The 20,193-nt window shown below is 34.9% G+C and overlaps 2 protein-coding genes and 1 non-coding gene across 3 annotated transcripts; 2 read left to right on the plus strand and 1 right to left on the minus strand.

The window, feature by feature from the left end:
- The first annotated feature begins 2,378 nt into the window (after nt 1–2,378).
- Nucleotides 2,379–3,300, plus strand: LOC128861674 (39S ribosomal protein L17, mitochondrial). The gene is made up of 2 exons (XM_054099977.1): nt 2,379–2,711; nt 2,773–3,300. The coding sequence occupies exons 1-2, from the start codon at nt 2,517–2,519 to the stop codon at nt 3,187–3,189; spliced, it is 612 nt and encodes a 203-aa protein (XP_053955952.1). The 5' UTR covers nt 2,379–2,516; the 3' UTR covers nt 3,190–3,300.
- Nucleotides 3,301–8,602: 5,302 nt separating this feature from the next.
- On the minus strand, nt 8,603–8,800 carry LOC128862612 (U2 spliceosomal RNA). Its single transcript, XR_008454512.1, has one exon. It is a non-coding gene; the product is annotated as a U2 spliceosomal RNA (small nuclear RNA).
- A 3,078-nt stretch (nt 8,801–11,878) lies between these two features.
- LOC128859755 (ZZ-type zinc finger-containing protein 3) lies at nt 11,879–13,369 on the plus strand. Its single transcript, XM_054096813.1, has 4 exons — nt 11,879–12,136; nt 12,188–12,301; nt 12,358–12,492; nt 12,555–13,369. Exons 1-4 carry the CDS (start codon nt 11,993–11,995, stop codon nt 13,215–13,217), a joined length of 1,056 nt encoding a protein of 351 aa, XP_053952788.1. The 5' UTR covers nt 11,879–11,992; the 3' UTR covers nt 13,218–13,369.
- The last annotated feature ends 6,824 nt before the right edge of the window (nt 13,370–20,193 follow it).

Below are 20,193 nucleotides of genomic sequence, written 5' to 3' on the forward strand. Positions count from 1 at the left end.
AAAACGGAAACTGCCAAACTAAAGTGCATGATGAAACCCCTTTGGGAAAACTACTTTGGCTATTTTCAAATAATTGTGACAATGCACTTAATATCACTACAATTCAGCCAATTAGATACTTAAAAAATCACATTTATCCATTCAAACTAATATATTTATAAAAAATTTATTCATTTCCATTTGTAAATGCAAAATGCCAACGGCAAATAAACAATAAGGAAAAATGCACAAGTCAAAAACTGAGCCTGCTGATTTTTAATTTTGCCTAACACCAAATAATGGTAATTTAAATTTTAATACAAACGCCATCTATAATTATCTTGACTACGCTTAGCAATGCTAACTCTTGTATATTAACTTTTCTCCTGTTGTGTTCGAATTAAGAATATTTGGTAGCCGCGTTTTGCTGGATTTTGAAATTTAACCTGGCCATTCGATCCTAAAGTTTCCCTATAAATTCATCGTTCTCTGCTTTGAGAACATTTTACTGATTTTTTCCAACCGTTTTCTCAAATTTGTGTCAGCGTTTAAAGCAAATCAAAGGAAAAATTACGGAGATATACTTATACAATTTTAACTAAAGAAATTCAGTTAGGACAACTAGGAACTAAAGCCTAAAGACTAACTAGATCCTAACGACTCGCTAGTACCAAGATGCTCTTGCTAAATTCTTTCAATCGAAGTTTTACAAATCCCCCAGTTTCCCTCTGATTTGCTTGAAATTTTCAGTCAAGGCTACGAAAGCTTCAAGGTTTAGAAAGATGCAAAAAATATATTACAAAAATCGGGGTTTGAAAAAGAATTAGTGAAATTAGCCTAAATTCCCGATAGGGCAACTTGGATCCTTACAAATTCTTTCAGTCAAAGTTCTAAAGTTCTTTTGCTCTAATTTGCTTGAAAGTGGAAAGAATGTGCATATCCAATTTAGAACAAAAAATTGATTGTGTAACCTCACAGATAGCAAAAATAATGCAGCATTTGTTAAAATTCCAGTGAATATGCCAGAAAAAGCGAGCTATCACAATAGCGTTAGAAAAAGAAGTGGCTGATATAGCTTAAGCAGACTGCGGCGTTAATCATAATTGCCGGTAGAATTAATTCTGATTAAAATTGTAATGTGACAGACGGTTGTTACGCGGATTAGGGTCCAGCTTATTGCTTATTGGATAGTTTTGTCAGTAAGACATGCACCGCAGGCAACAAATACGAGTATGAACTACTCGATACTAAAAAATAATTATTTATTTATAAAAAATCGTATATTCCAATTTCTCAAACTGCTCCAAAATACATAAACAAATAAAAGCATTGCATCCAGTCTTTCTTGTTCTTCTCTTTAAAAGTTTAATTATTTTTCATTCTCATTCTGGTCTAGAAATTTCAATAATCGATATTTTGTTTTTTCGATATTTTGAATGTATAGTGCCTTAAGAACATACTCTGAAATTTTCATGCAGAAATCGCCAATATTATAGCTTCTACTGCCTACCAACTAGGTTGAGAGCGGTCCGCTCCTGTACCTCAAACTTTAAACTCATTTATCTCGAAAGTACTTTTTCGGCCTGGAGTTGTCAAAAAAAACTATTCAACCGAATCGTTTGAAATTTTCATATATTTTTCACAACATCAATGGTTATTGCCCGTGCTAGAATCATATTATTATTTAAATTATTTCAAATTTTTTTGATTAAAACTGAAAAAAAAACGATTTTTAGAGTGTCAAATTCAAAACCGCGCCATTTTGTTAATTTCTTTTTTATTCTAGTACGGTACATAGCTACTGTCATACTGATTAATAATTATTTTGGGTTTTGCGTTTCAAATAAATAGAAGAGTCAAAATGGACGACACCGTACAGGTCTAATTTTTCGGGAAGGTCACCTTCAGCGCCATTTTTTAAATTATGAAAAAAAAAAACAAATTCATTTGAATAAGGTATTTAATTTAGATCTCAAAAGTAATTAAAGTATTAATGTTCTAAAATATGCGAAGTTGATTACCTTACTTCATATAGAATATACAGACAATTTCATTTCAATACATAGTTTGGTATGCCTCGAGGCGTATTTATTACAGGTGACAGCAAACACATATAAGTAAAACCCTACATGTATTTGTTGTTGCGTTTGGTGCAACCATCACGTCAAAATCAGCAAGCAAATGTAAACATACGAATGTAAACATACCAATACATACAAACAAAGCATATCATTTTGACAAAAGCCATACCTACGGTGAAAAATTCAGCTGGGTGAATGCTGTCACCTTAATAAATTCGCCTTGGTATGCCTACATACACCCCTGTCAGTTTACATGTTTTATATTCTATTACTATATTCCGTTCTATTACACTTTGGTGAAGTAAAAACAGCTGATTGCGATTTGACAGCTATTAGTGCAGCGCCGCATTGCACTGTTTACGTAAAAATTACAATCTTTCTGCGGCTTTTAAGGTTTTTTATTTTCTTTTAGTGAATATATTCTAACATAGCATTTGAAATAAGTACTGCACTAAAATGAATCAAGCCGATGTGAGTAAGCTGATGTCGCAATTGCGTATAGCTATCAAGCCGCACCGTAATCTTAGAAATCCTGATGGCCCCGAGGGCCGCTTGTTAAAACTACGCAAGACAGTAACGGCACTCGTGAAGCATGAACGCATTGAATTGTATTACAACCGGGCCGATGAAGCGCGCGGTTATGCGGAACTGGTTAGTAAATATGAAACTCTACATATAGCGAAAGTGGCTTAATCAAAGCTTATAATTATAGTTAATTTCCAATGCCATACGTTATGGCGATCGACACATAGCCACAATGGAGTTGGCGGACTACTGGCTGCTCGAAAAACAATTGGTACATAAACTTTTTAAGGTGCTAGTGCCACGATTTGAAAAATGCAACCTGTCATACACCCGCATGTACAAAGCACCGCGTGATTATCCCGGCATGTATTACAAGAAGTCGGTACTGGAGTTGCGTGGCAATCCTTATCCAACATTATTGCCTGATTTTTCGAAGAATCGTAGTTTGCTACACAACATTTTGCTTGATGAGGCGCGAAAAGATCACAGACGAGAACGGCTAGCGGAAATAGCTGAAAAAATAGCGGCAGATTCTGCAGAAAATATAAAGGAAGTAGATAATGAGCCCGGAGCGAAAGGTGATGAGAAGGTGGAGAAAGTTTAAATGTTTTGACGTTTTGCATTCACTATCTATGTGCTAAAAATTATTGAGCGCAATTACTGAGTGTTTTAGTTAATTTGTATTTTAATAAAAGTAATTGACTGTTAAATCCAAGTCGCGAGTGTGAAACTCTTTGAATTCTTTTTGTGTTAAATCAATTCGATGCACGAAATATTTGTACGTTTCATGCAGTCTATGATCTTACAGAATACACCTTTTTCAGTTTTAGTTCAGAAAATTGCAATCGATCTTTTTTTTTTTGTTTTCCTTGATCACTCCACTCGGGAGCATAGGGCCTCGACAAGACTCAGTCTTGCGTTGGTTTCGTTAATCAATTTTGCTTTCTGTCAGGGTAGGTGATTAGGTTATAATTTAAATTCAGAATTTTCATTTCGAAATCAGAATTTCTACTTCAAATTCAGTAATCTTCCTTAAAATTAAAAATTTAGTAATAGGAAAGGAAACATTATAAAAGTGTTTTTGCTAATAACTTTTAAGCAGAGAGAAAAAATCTTCGCTACTTCAGATTACTGGGGCCAATATGAATCGATTGGCATCCCCCTCAACTTTTTTTGATAAATATTTTCATGTGCCCCTTAAACTGGATAATTACAATACCTTCAAACAATTTTAGCTTAAAGTTCAGAAATTTGCAATATGAGTTAAATAAAGTCAAGTTCAGAAAACATTTTATACCTTGCAATTCTACAAATCCTAAAAAGGGATGATAACTCTGTTCCCATCCTTCTGATGATTGTTGATGAAACGAAAATCCAGGTTTGTTGCTTGCAGATTCGGTACTGTAGATAATGATTTGTTTTAATAAGTTCAAAAAAATAAATTCACCCGGCCTGTGACAACTTGACATTGATCAGTAAATGTTCCGGAGCAGTACACAGCAAATCGCCACAAAAATGAATTAGTTTCCTCTAAACATTTCAAAAACTCTGCATACACTCTATTTTTCACTTCGGAGATTAGATTTACATGCCTAGTTTATTTTTTATTGCACAGACATAATATATGTATCTTTAATTTCAGACGTTGTTGGTTCCAAATGTGAAAAATATGTGCACATCAGGCATGTAAAAAACGGACACTTCGTACTTTTTAAGTACATTTTTGAGTGAAAAAATGTCCGAGAACAATTTATGAGTGAAAACTTTAGTATAATGTGACACGCTTGGAAAAAAGGATATATGTAAAGGGGGGATAGAGAGGTGTATCCCCATATTAAAACGGAAAACCGTACGCTCCGGATGTTTATAGTTTTTAAGTAATTTATTGTTAAAGTGCAATTTTGCGAAAAGTTGGTGTAGCAAGACACCTCAAATAAGAAAGAAATGCGCATACCGAGACGTTTACGGGAATGTTGTTTATAAATCTGCAGTATTTTTTACTTAAGTTCAGAATTGAGAAACATTTTCGAAAATATAAACATATAAACTTGAATTTTACAGGAGCGTCGACTAGAAGGTTTTTTGCAAATTTGTACAATTTTTCCGCCTTCGACTGCGCTGCAAAAAATAACCCTCATCAGTCCAACTCCGGCTACGTCATCCATAGTATTTTTGGGTAGAACTTCTTTCCGCGTTAAAACCAAGAAAACAAAAATTAAAACGTTATATGCTTGTGTGTAGTAAGGAGGCACAATAACCATCAACACTACCCGTTTCCACGACAGTCGGTTCTACGTTACCGAAACGACCCGGATTTATATCCGGTCAAGGACTGTCACTCCAGCAGCACTCTCCGTATGTAGGAAGGGGGAATGTTTATGCTGCTACAACAACAACAACAACAACCATCAACCAATTTGCTTAATATTTTTATTTTCATTTGCAGGTATCTGGCAGCACTATACTGTTTAAAATTGGAAAGCGATGATATGGGTAAATGCATTTGCATTTAATTTTCAATAAGAAATTTTTTGAATACAAGTATAAAAATACTCGTGTGAGTATATATTAAGTGAAGTGTATTATAATTATTCTGTGGGCGATTGCAACAGATGATTTAATAGATTACAGGTATGGACAAAATACTACATGAAGATCCATAGTTCATCTACATTAACTTAACACTGTAAGGTATTTCGATGAGAATAATATGTAAGCCACGTAAATATATTTTTCTTATATGAAACCTGTCAGTTAACAAATTTTGTTGCTATTGCTAACCAACCAAGGTGAATCTATTAAATGCCATCTATGTATTAAATGTAGTGTTACAAGTCCAACAACACTACACATTTCCAAATTAACGTCTCTGTTCGCCAAGACTGAAATAGTAGATACAACAGTTTAGTAGATGAGGCAGTTCAGGAACGGTAATGAAGCAGTGCTGCCGTTTTTACTTCGTTTGGAAGATTTTACTTCGCTTTTTTCCAAATATTCCATCACTTCCTCTTTCGAAAAAATACTTCACTTTTTGCCTCGTTCAAAAAAAACTTCCCTTTTTGCCTGTTTCAACAAAAAAACACTTCACTTTTTAAATACTTTGTTATTTCAATATCCCAATTCATAAATATTTCTATTTCAAATTAATTACCACATAGGGTAAACATGAATTTGCTGAGTATTGGTTTGGAGTATTTATTTCTCGGAAAACAAGTGCCTCATAGTTTTACAAAAGTTTTCATTCAAATTATTGTATTTTCGTTTCAAAAAGTGTGCTTTAACTTTAATAGCAAAGCATATCGTAACTCTCGTTTTCTTGGGTGTAAAATCATGGATCGGTAAGAAAGAACATTGTTTAAATGTACGTGTGATACAAATATCTTAAATTGTACGCATTAGTTTTTTAGTCAAAGCAGATGGCACGCAATATGGTGCAATAAGAAAGGAGCCAACAATTCCAGTGTCTAGTAAATCAGTGTAAGTTGTTAATAATTTTTTGCAAAAACTAATATTTCTAAATTATATTAGTATCAGCTCTTCTGACGAATCAGATGGATCAGACTCCGAAGATGTGCCCAAAAATTGTTAACAAAAATTCCGTCCACATTGGAAAAATTTACATAGATGGCTTGATACTAAAGAAGGTAAATCGTACTGCGTGATTTGCAAACCAATATTAAAAGACACGGAGAAGGAGAAAGTCATAAAAAAAGGCAAGCAGCTTTGCGAAATCAAATTAAGCTGAGCGACGTTAAAGAAAGGTGTTATGCTACCAAAAATGCAATCAAGATAGCTGAATTAAAAATTATACTTTTTTGTGCATTTACGATTTACCACTCATATCGCCTTTAATAGAACTAATTAAAAGTGTTGCAGCCAATACAAATGTAATAAAAGGCCTGAAATGTGGTAGAAAATGTGAAAATTCTAAGCCCTCTTTCTTTAGGCTCTAGTTTAATGCCGTTAACCACTTTACTCCCAAATCTTGTAGAAAATGATGAACATCTTGAACTTTTGGAAAGTGAATGGAGGTTACTTATTCTACAAAATCGGTCCGAAGAAGGTCTTGAGAGTTTCTGGAAACAAATGTTTTGCATGAAAAACAGCTTAGGAGATTTAATGTACCCTAATTTAAAAGATTTTGTTGGTGCTATCCTAAGCCTTCCACAAAGTAGCGCATCCCCTGAGCGTGTGTTTTCAAGAATGAATAGTATTAAATCGTTTAGAAGAAATTGTTTGGATGTGGGTACAGTGGACTCCTTACTTTTAGTAAGAGAAATGGTGGCTGCAAACGAAATCAATAAATGGGTTCCATCCCATAATATTCTAAGGGAATACAAAAAATCTTAACAATGCTATATCCTTTTTCAGTATAAAATAATCACCATTTAAATGTTTATTTTTTTACTTGAATAGTCATTAGACAAAATCTAATATAAAAATTAAAAATTATTTGTACGTCCATTTTATTTCAGTAGTAATATGAAGTCGAGGGCTTTATTCATGTGAATTTATTGGTCTTAAAATTACCTATTTTATATGTATATATAAATGCAATTTTTTATAAACTGAATTTGTAAGCCTTTAGTTTAATCAAATGCCAATAAAATTCATTATATCTAACTATAACTGTAACATTGTCCATAAAAAGTTGTAAACACTTCGAAAATTTCGAAAATACTTCACTTTTTTCGACCTTTCACTTCACTTTTTTTTGGTCGTCCGGCAGCACTGCCTTGTATATATTAGTATTTACGGGAACAGTTTTTCGTCTCTACTGAAAATGTTAGATTTTGAGTTGTTACGCTTTAATGTAAAAAGTGCGATTATTCCTCGTCGTCTCTCTATCCTAAATGCCGTAGCATGATGCAAAGAATAATGAGATGGCGCCCATCGTGGTCCCGTTACTTTGGGCTCAGCGAATTTGACAACTAGTTACGTGATTTTAGCTCCAGTATGGCCAGATTACCATTTGCGTAACTTGATTTAGCATTTTTTTTTTGTTATTTTTATTATTTTTTGTCTCGGAGTTTTAGTTCATTCCACATGACATTTTTCTAGCCTATTCTAATTAAAAGTAATGTTTATAATTTTGTAAAATATACATTTTTTAATAATTATTTAAATAATTCACTCAGTTTTATTTAGCTTTGCTTTTTTTTAACATCTGGTGGCATTGCCCGCGATTGCCGGTGTTGTTGGTGTTCTTCTGCTTTCGGCAGTCAAATCTCTCTCTCGCTACTGCAGAGTTGCCTAAATGTGCGTTTTTTTAAATAAATGTGTTATACTTACATATGTACAATTTAATTTATGAGTTTTTTTTGTTAAGCGAAACTCTTTTGTTAAGGGAACGACTTTTTTGCTATATTTGAAGTTATGTAACTAAATAGATAAGGTACTCTTTTTGTAACAATGTCAGTATGGTTTCTTTAGTATTTTCTGCTATTTTGTTGCTTATTTTTACTATGAATATACCTCTTGATGCTCTATGACTCACTAAGGATTGATGACCGGAAGAAACGATTACACCTCTATGGTTTCGATTCGCATTCAATAAATTCAAAGGCTTTTTAAAATGTGTTAAAAGAATTTCACTCTTAAGAGGAGTTGAGAGAGGGGCATTTAATATTTTTGCATAGCCTTAAATGGAGCCAAAAATTAAATTTGCACTTTCAAATTATCAAATTTTATAAGAGTAAAAAAATTTTCATTAGCACTAAAATCTTCTCAGAGTGGCCTTTTTTAAACTTCTTTTGAATAATAATACAGTTTTTTTTCAACCTAAAGTCTCGGTAGCCTTAAATTAAAAACAAAAAGAAACAAACACCAAACTTAAAAATTGTCGCATTTTCGGTATAAAAAAGCACTAAATTTATTGCGAAGAGCAAAGGTTGGCAATACTGCACAACTCTGCAAACGCGACGTCACGTACGCTCTGATGGACGCAATCTTCTCTCTCTCATTCTTGATGCCGTAGTACAAAAAACTATAGGACTTTTTTACCAGTGAATGTATTCAAAATTTGGGCCGAAATCCCGGCGGTACTGCAATACCGGGCCAACCCGTGACAGAGGTGGAGCAAGCCCCTAAAACACTCCGTCCATTTCCAAAAATCAGTTTAACATTTGTTGTCCTCCGATGGAGGATCTATCAGATGTTAAGCTGATAAGAACAGATACTACACTTTGATCTTAGCCATAAGGCCGAGAAGCGATAACTTTCGACGTCTAAATAAAACAATTTGTTCACAGAACGTCACAAACCTGATGAGAATTGCCATGAAGTGGCTATTACGTTCCATAGTGAAACGAAAATTCTACCTACCCTAAAGTAAAAGCAAAATACAAAGTCATAATTGAAAGGCAAATATATACATACATACACACAAATGTATGTACATTTAAAGTAAAAGACGCCGTGCGGGGTTGCTACTAACCGATGATATTCCTACTTTGTTGAGGAAGAAAAATTACAACTCGAAAGGTCGCGGTTAACAGCGTGGCGGAATTAAAACGACGATTAACTTGTTTGAAGCTAAATAAAATTTACTTAAGAAATTAGTAAAAAGAAATTACTATAAATTTCATATATAAAAAATATTTTAATCAAAACAATCAAATATGAATACATTAATGAAATTATAACTGCGTAATAGGGCAATCAGAGTCCTTTAAATACCAAATAAAATCATTCATTAATATTTCAAAGAATGAAAAAATCGAAATACATACATAATAAGAATAACAAATAAGAAAATAAAGAAATAATTCACATGGTTCCATCTAGGGTCGAACTGTAAACCTTTTGCGTGTAAAGCAGACGTGATAACCGCTACACTATGGAACCAATTAGTAATTGAATGGCCAAAAACTGTTATAAGTAAATACACAAGTAATGATGGCGAGCGTATTTGTGTGAATACAGTAGGTTCTGTTTTTATGCGGTAGATACGTTCCGCAAGAAACAGCATAAAAAAAACAGCATAAAAAAAGCTACTAGTTCTATATATCCAATAACATATTTTATTTTCATAACGTTGGAAAATATAGAGATGTGCTGAGTTGACTGTTTTAGTAATCGAGTATTTTAATACCTTCACAAAAAGGCAAAATCGAGTCAGATACATATATCGAGTATATGAGTGTAAAGTTTCGTATTCAAATACTTTGTAAATTCGAATGCACCAGATCAAAGTGCTAATTTTTTAAATATATTGTTGTTGACGAAATTTTTACTAACCTATATTAGCTTCAATATATATTATTATGGTAGCCTCAAAATAGTATATTCGATATGTCTATATTCGATTTATGTCTATCGAAAGCATACATACTTTAAAATAATAATTAAAATTAAGTAAATAGTTAAATGAGGGTTTTACATCATGTTTTATTATCTTTAGATAAGAAATGACAAATACTTGATAGAATATGATAGAACTTTCCCCAAGCTAATCGAGAACTGCATATATACAGATCATTAGGCATTATGAAACTAGCCTTCACCAAAAGATTTCGGTGGCTGTGGCACATGCTTGAGGTATTGGGTATATCGGTGTACTTTCATATGCATGGACATTACAAATTTGGGAGCTGAATGTAACCTGTATTGTAAAGTTATATGCAATAAAATGTAGGTAGTCCTAAACAAGATTGATTATTGGTGCGAATTGTATGGTCTTTCGGTGAATCGTATAAAAAGTACTTTGGTAATTTTCTCTAGGAAACGCAATGCGGAAGACTTATTACAATCCATCTTGAAAGAAATAACACTGCAACTGTCTTCTGAGGTCAAATACTAGATTGTAAGTTGACCTGAAAGACGCAGGTCGAGCAGAAGATCTCTCGAACACTAAAAGTCTTCTGGCAGTGTAAGAAAACCTTTGTCATGGGGTCTAAGACTGGGGATAGTGCACTGGTTGCACATCACCTTGATTAGACCTATTATCACATTCGCCTCCGTAGTCTGGTGGAAGGCTACTATGGTTAACTCCAGAGCAAAACCCCAGAGTGTATGATTGGATATCACATGTGCTCTGAGTACGACAATTGTAGACTTAATGCCATTCTGAAATTGGAACCTCTAGATCTGCAAATACGGAAGGAAACAATGAAGGCGGCGTATAGACTCAAGTCAAACAGAGTCTGGGGAAACAAAGAAAATACTTGAATAACCGCTAGCGGCGAATCGTGTTTGATCACTTTGTTGTTGATTTCGCATGTAAGTTTGTCACCAAGTTAATCGAGCATAGAGAGCGGGGAAATAGCAAATAGAAGAGGCCTTACTTCAAACATTAACATACGTCGTTTTATGTTTTCCTTATTAAGGAAAAATTAAAAGCAAAATCGTAGAAGCACATACCATATATCCAATAATTATTAAAATGAATCTCGTGTTTTTTACTAACCAACACATATTTTCTTTTTTTTTTTGCTTCCTCAGAATTATTATATAGATTCCCCTTCTCTCTTATACAAATTGTTTGCAGGTACAAATAAAATTGGGACGAGCAATAGGCTACCGAAGGTATAACACCTGCAGACAATTATTAGAATCTGAGCCACCTTCCAGGCACGTCCGCTGACATCTCTCTTCAACTACACCGACGAAATCCAGTACAAAACACAACTACAACTACTAGATTGGACAGTATACAGACAGACATTAAACGGCCTTCATCTTGAGACTATTACCACCTTCCTAAACTTCCGATCCCCGAATGCCGTTATCGGAGTCCAATCACCACCTATTGCTGACGATGAGCTTCAGCTGTCTCACGAGACCTACGTAACTTTGGCCCAATTACGTTCTGGATGTTGTAGTAGGTTAAACTTCTACTTACCCCAAATCGACCCTGACATACCCAATATATGTTCAGAATGTGGAGGTACACTGCACGACACTAACCACGTATTAACATCAAATCCACTCACCTAATACCCCTCTCCCTCCAGACTCAACACGTTGAAATAGCACCAGACGTTGTTCAGTCGGTAACACTCATGTTAGAGTGAAGGTTGTGTTAATTTCTTTCCTATATCACCAACTCAATATCAGTTTTTTCGTAAATCAAACTTTATTTTGACAGATTTCCTTCTCAAAATTTTGCATGGCGAATTATTTAATTTCGAATTTTCGAAAATTCGGATAATAAGGCAATTATTTACGAATGAGAGAGCGAATTACGTGCCAAGGGAACATACCATAAGAATAACAATTCGTGACTGGCAATTTGTTACAAATTTATCGAGAGCTATCGAGACAATCGACTAAAACATCCCTGTCTTACCCAACCCTATAATATTTATACAGCTGATTTGCCATTAGTTTGATATCCCACTTTATTTGTGTGATATTTTCGCCAATAATTCAATTTCTACAATCAGTTGTAATTTTGTTAAGTTAAAATGAGTGAATCGCATAGTGGAGAGGAGGATAATGGATTTTACTTTGAAAGCGATCATTTAGCACTGCGTGGTAATGCAGATTACACAAAAATGCTGCGCACAATAACAATACTGGAAGTGCAAAGAATGCGGGTGCTCCAACAGGTTGGCAGGAATATGCACTATTATTTGTTAGATTATATAAATTTATTTTAGTTAGAAGAGTTGGAGCTGGCGAAACAGCGATACCTAAGCGATCCTGAACTATTGCTCCAAAAGCTGCAAAATAATGAAGAATTAATTTCGCCAAACTACATGACAATTGAAAAAGTAAGTATCAGCTTAAATAAATGAAGCTATCATTCTTATTATAAATTTCCGAAAAGATACCAGAAATAACTACAAACTTGGACCTTCTGCCAAACACAGACGTGAAGTTGAAGGAAGAACCAGATACCGAAAAGAAGTCAACTGTGCGCGGACGCATTGCGGATGAGTCCAAGCCGGAAACTTTCAATCAGGTTTGTGGCAAATGCATGCCTTAAATTTATTTATTTATACATAAAAGTTATTATTTTCACAGCTCTGGTCTTGTGAAGAACAACGTCGCCTAGAGGAACTGTTAATTGAATACCCAGCAGAAGCGATTGAAAGTCGTCGATACGTGAAAATCGCCAAAGCATTGGGTAACCGTACGACACAGCAGGTATGCAGTCGTGTGCAAAAATATTTTCAAAAATTGCACGACGCCGGTTTGCCTATACCGGGACGGCGCCCGAAAAGTCGGCGCGCTGGTCAAGCAAAAACAAAACACTTCTTTCGTCCGACGACCTTTTTCCCCGCATATAATGTTCCTGTACACATGCCAGAGGATGATTTTCTACTATCCGATTTGCGCGTTGAAAGCTCACCGGCACCAACAGATGTAGGTAACGCATCCACTGCAAAGCCACCTGAAGAGGGAAACGATGGTATTGAGGTGCAAAGTGAAGAGGATCGTGATCGCATGTTGAAAATATTAGGCATCATAAAAGAGGAGAAAATGAATACACCTGAAGGATACAATCCAGATCCATTGGCTCCACTGTGCGATACATGTCGCGTCACCGCTATTTCACGTTTACATTGGCGTTGCAACACCTGTTACGTATACCTTAACCAATGCTCCGATTGTATCGTGACCCAGTTGATATCACAAAGCTTTGAGCACCTGGCACATGATGTGGTTGCAGAGAATGATTTGTGACATTGGGCTGCATTATAGTCTGAAAGCTGCTTTGATTTCTAATTTACAAGGCTCAAATACGAAGAAGTCTGAAGTACCTAAGAAATTAATGCTTGGGAAATATTTAGTATGATGCAACATGTTTCAAAAAAAAAAAAATAATAATGTAAAGAGGTGATAGAGGGCAGTCATCTTAAAACTGAAAACCGCACGCTCCGGATGTCTATAGTTTTTAAGTAATTTATTATTAAAGTATAACATTGCGATAAGTTTGTGTTGCCAGACACCTTAAATAAAAGTACGTTACATATGCATTAATTACCAATTAATCCACAAAATTAATCTACCCGTTCACATATGGCAGATTACCTGCAAAATTGAGAGTCAGCTGTCAATACTGTTGTGAAAGACTAAATGAATTGTCTAAGGATGTTGCTGAGTTAAAAACACGAAACGAATGCCTGACGCTTGAAGTTGATAAAATTAAAGCAGAAAAAGATATGGTTAAAAGAAGACTTGCACAACTAGAAGACCAATTTAAAAAACAAAATTTAATATTCAAAGGTTTAAATTTGAGCGATATGGAAAAATGTCAGTGCTGTCAGAAATGAGGTTTGAACAGGATATTGGAATGGTTTTCAAAAATTCAAATAAGTTAGCGAACACCACAATCTACATAGAGAGAGATCTTAACCTAGAGCGGCTGCAAGACAAAAAAGTTATCATGGAGCTGAAAAAGAAGATTATGACGATTACCACTAAGCACCGAATAGGCGTCAAAGATGACAAGATGAAAATTACGAACAAATGGTGTAGGTGGAACAAGGAACAAAAGTTGGTTTGTGGCCAGGAAGATGCAAGTATAACCTTAAAAATGTTGTATGATGATAGGTTTCAACATGTAAACATAGATTATAATGTATTACTAAGTAAAATTAATGCAAAAAATTAGATAGAGTCTGTCATAGCAAATTAGTTAATAAAGATAAACTTAAAAGTAGTATAACTGCAAATGATTTGAAATGTACACAATTTAAACTAAATATCATTTCCTATAATGTCAATGGCCTTGAGAACAAATATATTTTCCCGGCATTTTTCCAGTACATTGTAAAGCAGCATGTGTTTGTACTCATAGAAACCCATCTAACTGAGGAGAAAGAAATACTTCCCAGATCATGACACTTTTTGGAAAGCAGCAAGTCAAGTAGCAAATTTGGAAGAGCTTCTGGAGGACGTGTATATGGCGTTAGGAAGGAATTACAAAAAAAGGGCATAAAATGTAGCTTTAAAACTGAAAACGGAATAATGTAATAAGATTTCACGAAAAGGGCGAATTGCAGTTGTTATGGGTGACTTGAATGTCAGAATTGGAAATATACAACAAGAGATCGAAGGCATGTACATAACCACTTTCAAAGCAGACATCGACAAAAGGACCTCTAGAGATGATGTACTAAATAATAAAGGTAAACATTTCTTGGAATTTTGTAACGATTATGGCCTTATAATCTTGAATGGCAGAACAGTTGGTGATGAGGAAGGCAATTTTACGTTTATTAGTGCAGTAGGCAACTCTGTAAATGACATCTGTGCAGTTTCGCATGAAGGATTGAGCTATGTTGAAAGATTTGAAATCGAATCAAAAGTATGGTCTGATCATATGCCAATTAAACTGACACTAAACATAGATAGAGCGCCGAACGAAATGGAAAATATAAGTCTACTCAAAGAAAAAGATGTATCAAAATATCAATTAAACCTAAACAAAAATCTGATTAAGGTGGCAAATCGAGGTGAAATGATAAATCTTGAAAGTGTAATAAAAATTTCTGTGCCGAAGACAACAGCGAAAAACACTGAAGCCGTTTTCAAAAGCGCTTGGTTTAATATGAGATGCTTGAATGCAAGGAAGCTTTCCTTTAAATAATTATTTGAATGAACTCAGAAAATCCAACAAAAGAGACGACAAGCAAAAATATTTGCAGGCAAAGCATTTGTTTAGGAACACATGCGAGAAAGCGAAGAAGGATTATTATGAAGAACTGGAAAAGAGAATCAATAAAACCGCAAATTCAAAAGAATGGTGAAGCCTTGCCAAAGAAATAAGAGGAGAATCATTTAAAGTTGGTGTAGATATTACACCATCGGAGTTTAAAAACTATTTTCAAGACTTACCAAATCAGCCTCAATAAACAAAAGATATTCATTATGCCCCTGCTTTGCATACAGATACCTTGATAAAGATGTAACAATAATCGAAGTCCAATAAGTAATTAAAAATACTAAAACAAAGCACCTGGAGGAGACAGAATACCCTCGTTCCAACGATAGTCGGCTCTACCGTACCGAAACGACCCGGATTTATATCCGGTCAAGGACTGTCACTCCAGCAGCATTCCTCGTATGTAAATATGGATAATGCTTATGCTGCTACAACAACAACAACAGAATACTCTATGAGCTATTAAAGGCTACCTCAACAGAATTTATCATGGAGCCAACGAAAGTATACAACATCATCTTTGAGACCGGAAGAATCGACGAACCAAGTAACTATCGGGGAATATCCTTTATGAACTGTATCGCAAAAGTTTTAATGGGATTGATAAATGAAAGACTTACAAACTGGATAGAAAACATTATCATGCTCACTGAATTTCAAGCCGGCTTTAGAAAAAACTACTCAACGGTGGATAACATACATATATAATCTTGCATCTATAGTGCATTCAAAGTTCAACGAAAACAAAAAAGTTTACGCATAGTTTGTGGATTTCAAAGCGGCTTTCGAAAGGGTACCCAGGAGGCCATTAATTTACAAACTTCGACAGATGGGATTATCCAACAAAATAACAAATCTGATTGAAAATATATATTCATATACAGTAGGTTCTGTTTTTATGCGGCTTTTTTTTATGCGGTTTTGAAATAGTGCGGTTGTTTTTTAAATTACAAAATGCATGTCGACCTATCGGGAATTGTACATATAAACAAGATTCTAAACCAGCTAAGCAAAAACTCATCACAGATTCATGCGGTCTATGGAACGTATCTATAGTTATAATATGGGACTAGTGCCCTTTTTTATGCGATTTTATTACATTATTTCAGATTTATGCGGTTTTAGCATTTGAAACGTATCTATAGTTTTACTATAGAACTAGTAGCTTTTTTTATGCTGTTTTTTTTTATGCTGTTTCTTGCGGAACGTATCTACCGCATAAAAACAGAACCTACTGTATTCGAATACGAGAACAGCAGTTTGGGCAGGAAGGGAAGTATCAGATTATTTTGAAACCGGTACAGGGGTGAAACAAGGTTGTCCGTTATCACCTTTGCTCTTCACATTATACCTGAATGATCTACATGACTGTTTCTATATGCTGATGATATTGTTCTCTTAGCTGGTAGTCCTAATGTCACGCAATCTATGATTAAAGAACTAGAAATATATTGCGCTGAGTGGAACATGGAAGTAAATTTAATGAAATCTGAGATGATGGTCTTTAGAAAAGGTGGTCAACAACCCAAGGCAGAAAAATTGTGGTACAAAGGTGAGGAAATAAAAGTGGTAGCAGAATATAAATATTTTGGTGTCATTCTCACGTCCAAAATGACGTTTTTCTTAGCTAAGCCATACATCTCATACAAAGCCAAATGGAAGCTGTTTCAGACTGTGTGCAGAGCCATACAAACATACGTCGCTCAAATCTGGGGTTATACGCTGTTCGAAGAAGTAAATAAACTTCAGCGTTATTTTATTAAAATAATTTTCAGCGTAGGTACAGCGATTTTGCCAGTCCGTAGCAGTTATGTTTTCTTCAAGCTTTAGGGCAAACTCCATACCTAAGTCATTGATTTGTTTGAGCCAAAACACGTTTTTTCGTAATATGCACTGTGTAAGTTTGTGCGGGAGTCTACTGCTGTTGTATTTATAGATAGTTTTCCAAATATATTTCATATGTACATAGTTCTAACGAATATATGTAAGTAGCTATCTTCTACGTTAGTTTCTAGCGTTATTGCATAATTCGGGGTGAAGCCAGGTAATTTGAAAATATATATATATATATATATAATTGGCGCGTACACCCTTTTTGGGTGTTTGGCCGAGCTCCTCCTCCCATTTGTGGTGTGCGTCTTGATGTTGTTCCACAAATGGGGGGACCTACACTATCAGGCCGACTCCAAACGGCAGATATTTTTATGAGGAGCTTTTTCATGGTAGAAATACACTCGGAGGTTTGCTATTGCCTGCCGAGGGGCGACCGCTATTAGAAAAATATTTTTCTTAATTTGGTGCTTCACCGAGATTCGAACCTACGTTCTCTCTGTGAATTCCAAATGGTAATCACGCACCAACCCATTCGGCTACGGCGGCCGCCTATCTATGTATATACATACCTATGTACAAATGTGCCAATTTTGCATTCAGCGTCCGTTCGCTGGGCACCAGTGCGTATGCTCAGTTTAAATTCTCTCCATTCATATCAGGTTACGTATACGCCATGGCATGGAGAGAAACCGAAAGCACAGCAAAGTGTAAACAACAAATATGTCAACAAGAATATAACTGTAACTGTTGCTAGGAAAATAAACATAATAAACATCTTTCAACTGATGGTGTTGTCGTATCTGCGCTACGTTAGCTACAGCCATTGTTGTTGCCGATTTCGACAGTCAAATTGAATTGAAAATTAATCTCATGACTAATTTTCATGTTTAAATCTGATTAAAAACAAGTTGACGTGCCGTTATCAGATATTTAAGGGGAGGGGGGTACATGCAAACTGAACAAATGCTGCTGCAAAGCAAATGTAATTGTGGTAATTAGTTTAACGGAGCAACGGCAAACTGTAAAATTCTTTTAGAAAACGAACTTTTTATATATAAAAGAACCTAAAAAATCATACGGTAAAAACTGTTTATGCTCTAAGTAATTTTACACGTGCCACAAGGGATTTCAATAGGATAGATAAAAGCTTAGTGATGATGAAATGCCAGGCCATCGCATTATGAAAAACGCTAGCGCAAAGCCTGATCACGAAAGCATTTTTTAAACATTACAAATAACACGTTTTTAGTATCATTCTTTGAGGAATAATGCGCACTTTAATAACCTGATATTTTTTATATTTAGAAATTTAGTGAAAAGAAACGAAAATTGCGTTAGAAATTATAAAACTAAAAGTTTTTACTCGCAACGCAATGATTTTCAAAGCAAAACTTAGAGAATTTTTTAATACAGATTTGGGTTACATATTATGTACAATAAATAGGTTATTTTGAAGTAGCAGGCTGGAGCAATAGCTTCTGTAATGAATTGCTATTGTTTTTGGATTTTGTTTTTATTTTTAGCGATTTTGGTCGTCGCTTTATATTTGGCTTCATCACACGTACATGAAAAAAATGTTCTGCGTAGATTTGCACCTTGTGAAATTATGATGTTTTATATAACAATTCGGCACATTACGGCACTTCGTGCGCCACTGATTTCACTGGGTTTTGAAAGCTACAATTATAATTTTTTTTAAGTCTAACCACGAATTGTTTATGTATTCTTAAACTAGACATCAGCAACTTAAACCTCAAGCTTTAATTTTTGCAATCCTAAAAATTAGAATAATAAATAGAGAATGCTAGCACATCAACTTTTAAGCCCATTGGCCAATTTCAGCAGAAGCCGAACTTTCTCTAGAAATAAGTATAAAAAAATTGCATGCTGATACAGGCAGTTTACTGTAAACTCCCAATAGCTCGAAGCTACATATGTATCTGGAATGGAGATGTACCGAATGCTTTTTATGGAGAAAGGGAGAATTCTATTGATTGACGCTGTGCATAAGTCAGTACTGAAAAACCTAGTTTTGCATAGCAAAGGGGAAGTGACGGCTCATCTGGACAAATTGAGTATTAGCAACAACATCCAGAGGAGACTGAGTTGATTTTAGATTCACATGCGTTTATTGCTTCCTGTATTTAATTGACATTAATTGATAAAGAATCTGACTCTATTGCCTGCAAAGTTCCGTGCCTTTATCTGTTAGATTTTGTAGGCAGATTTCAATTGAGTTTTCAAAGGAAAGCAAAATGAAAACGAAATCTGTTGTGGATAACACACAGCTCCCAATTGATCAAGTGGTAAAGATAGTAGATGTATTAACTTTTCTTTACAATGGTCAATAGGAAAGTTACTCAGCTTTCCGCTCTGTGTGCATTATATGTGATCACAATCAGACTTGAAGGCGAAAACTGTTTCCGTTATGGCTTATCTTATACTGCATGCCCGTATTATATGCATGATGATTTTGCTTAGGTCATATAACCTTTAAAAAATGGTCCAAATTAAGAACAAATAGAGGCAAAAGAAGAAAAGAAAAATGCAGTTAAACGACTTTTTCGAGAAGAAGTAGGAAGAATTAAGAATTGTAATTGCACGTGCAACCTGCCGATTCATTAATCCAGCGACGAATTTAATATACACATCAAACTCCAGATTTTGCATGCTTCATTTATGCTTTTCATTTTTGCACCAATTTAGCTTTTTAAAGGAGTTTAAAGCTTTAAAGCGGAAAACATAAACAGAGGTGCAATTATCCATTTTTTATAATTAAACCATTTTCTGAAAATCCTGTCCTATAATAAACTAAGTTGATAAGAGTTGTTAGTTTGAGCTGGGGTGCATACCAGAGAACTGCAGCGGTGTACTGCTACTGCTTGCACACCGCTTCAATACTCTGTTTTTCTGTAACTGAAACGCAAAAATTCCACAAATAAAATTTCAAGACCACTACTCATACTCAAACGGCAAGTGATTTGAGCTGAAGCATTCATTTCCATGACGGTCAAATGCAAAAACTGCTCTCTTTTTGTTCGATCTTCACAGTACATTTTCAGAAAAACTTCACGCATTTGAGCGGAAAGCAAAAGAGCGGTGTGTGTGCTGATCAATACCGCTATTACCGCGATTGCTGAGTGTATGAATGTCTCGTAT

The sequence above is a fragment of the Anastrepha ludens genome, chromosome 4 (assembly GCF_028408465.1).
Source record: "Anastrepha ludens isolate Willacy chromosome 4, idAnaLude1.1, whole genome shotgun sequence".
NCBI classification, from domain to species: Eukaryota; Metazoa; Arthropoda; class Insecta; order Diptera; family Tephritidae; genus Anastrepha; species Anastrepha ludens.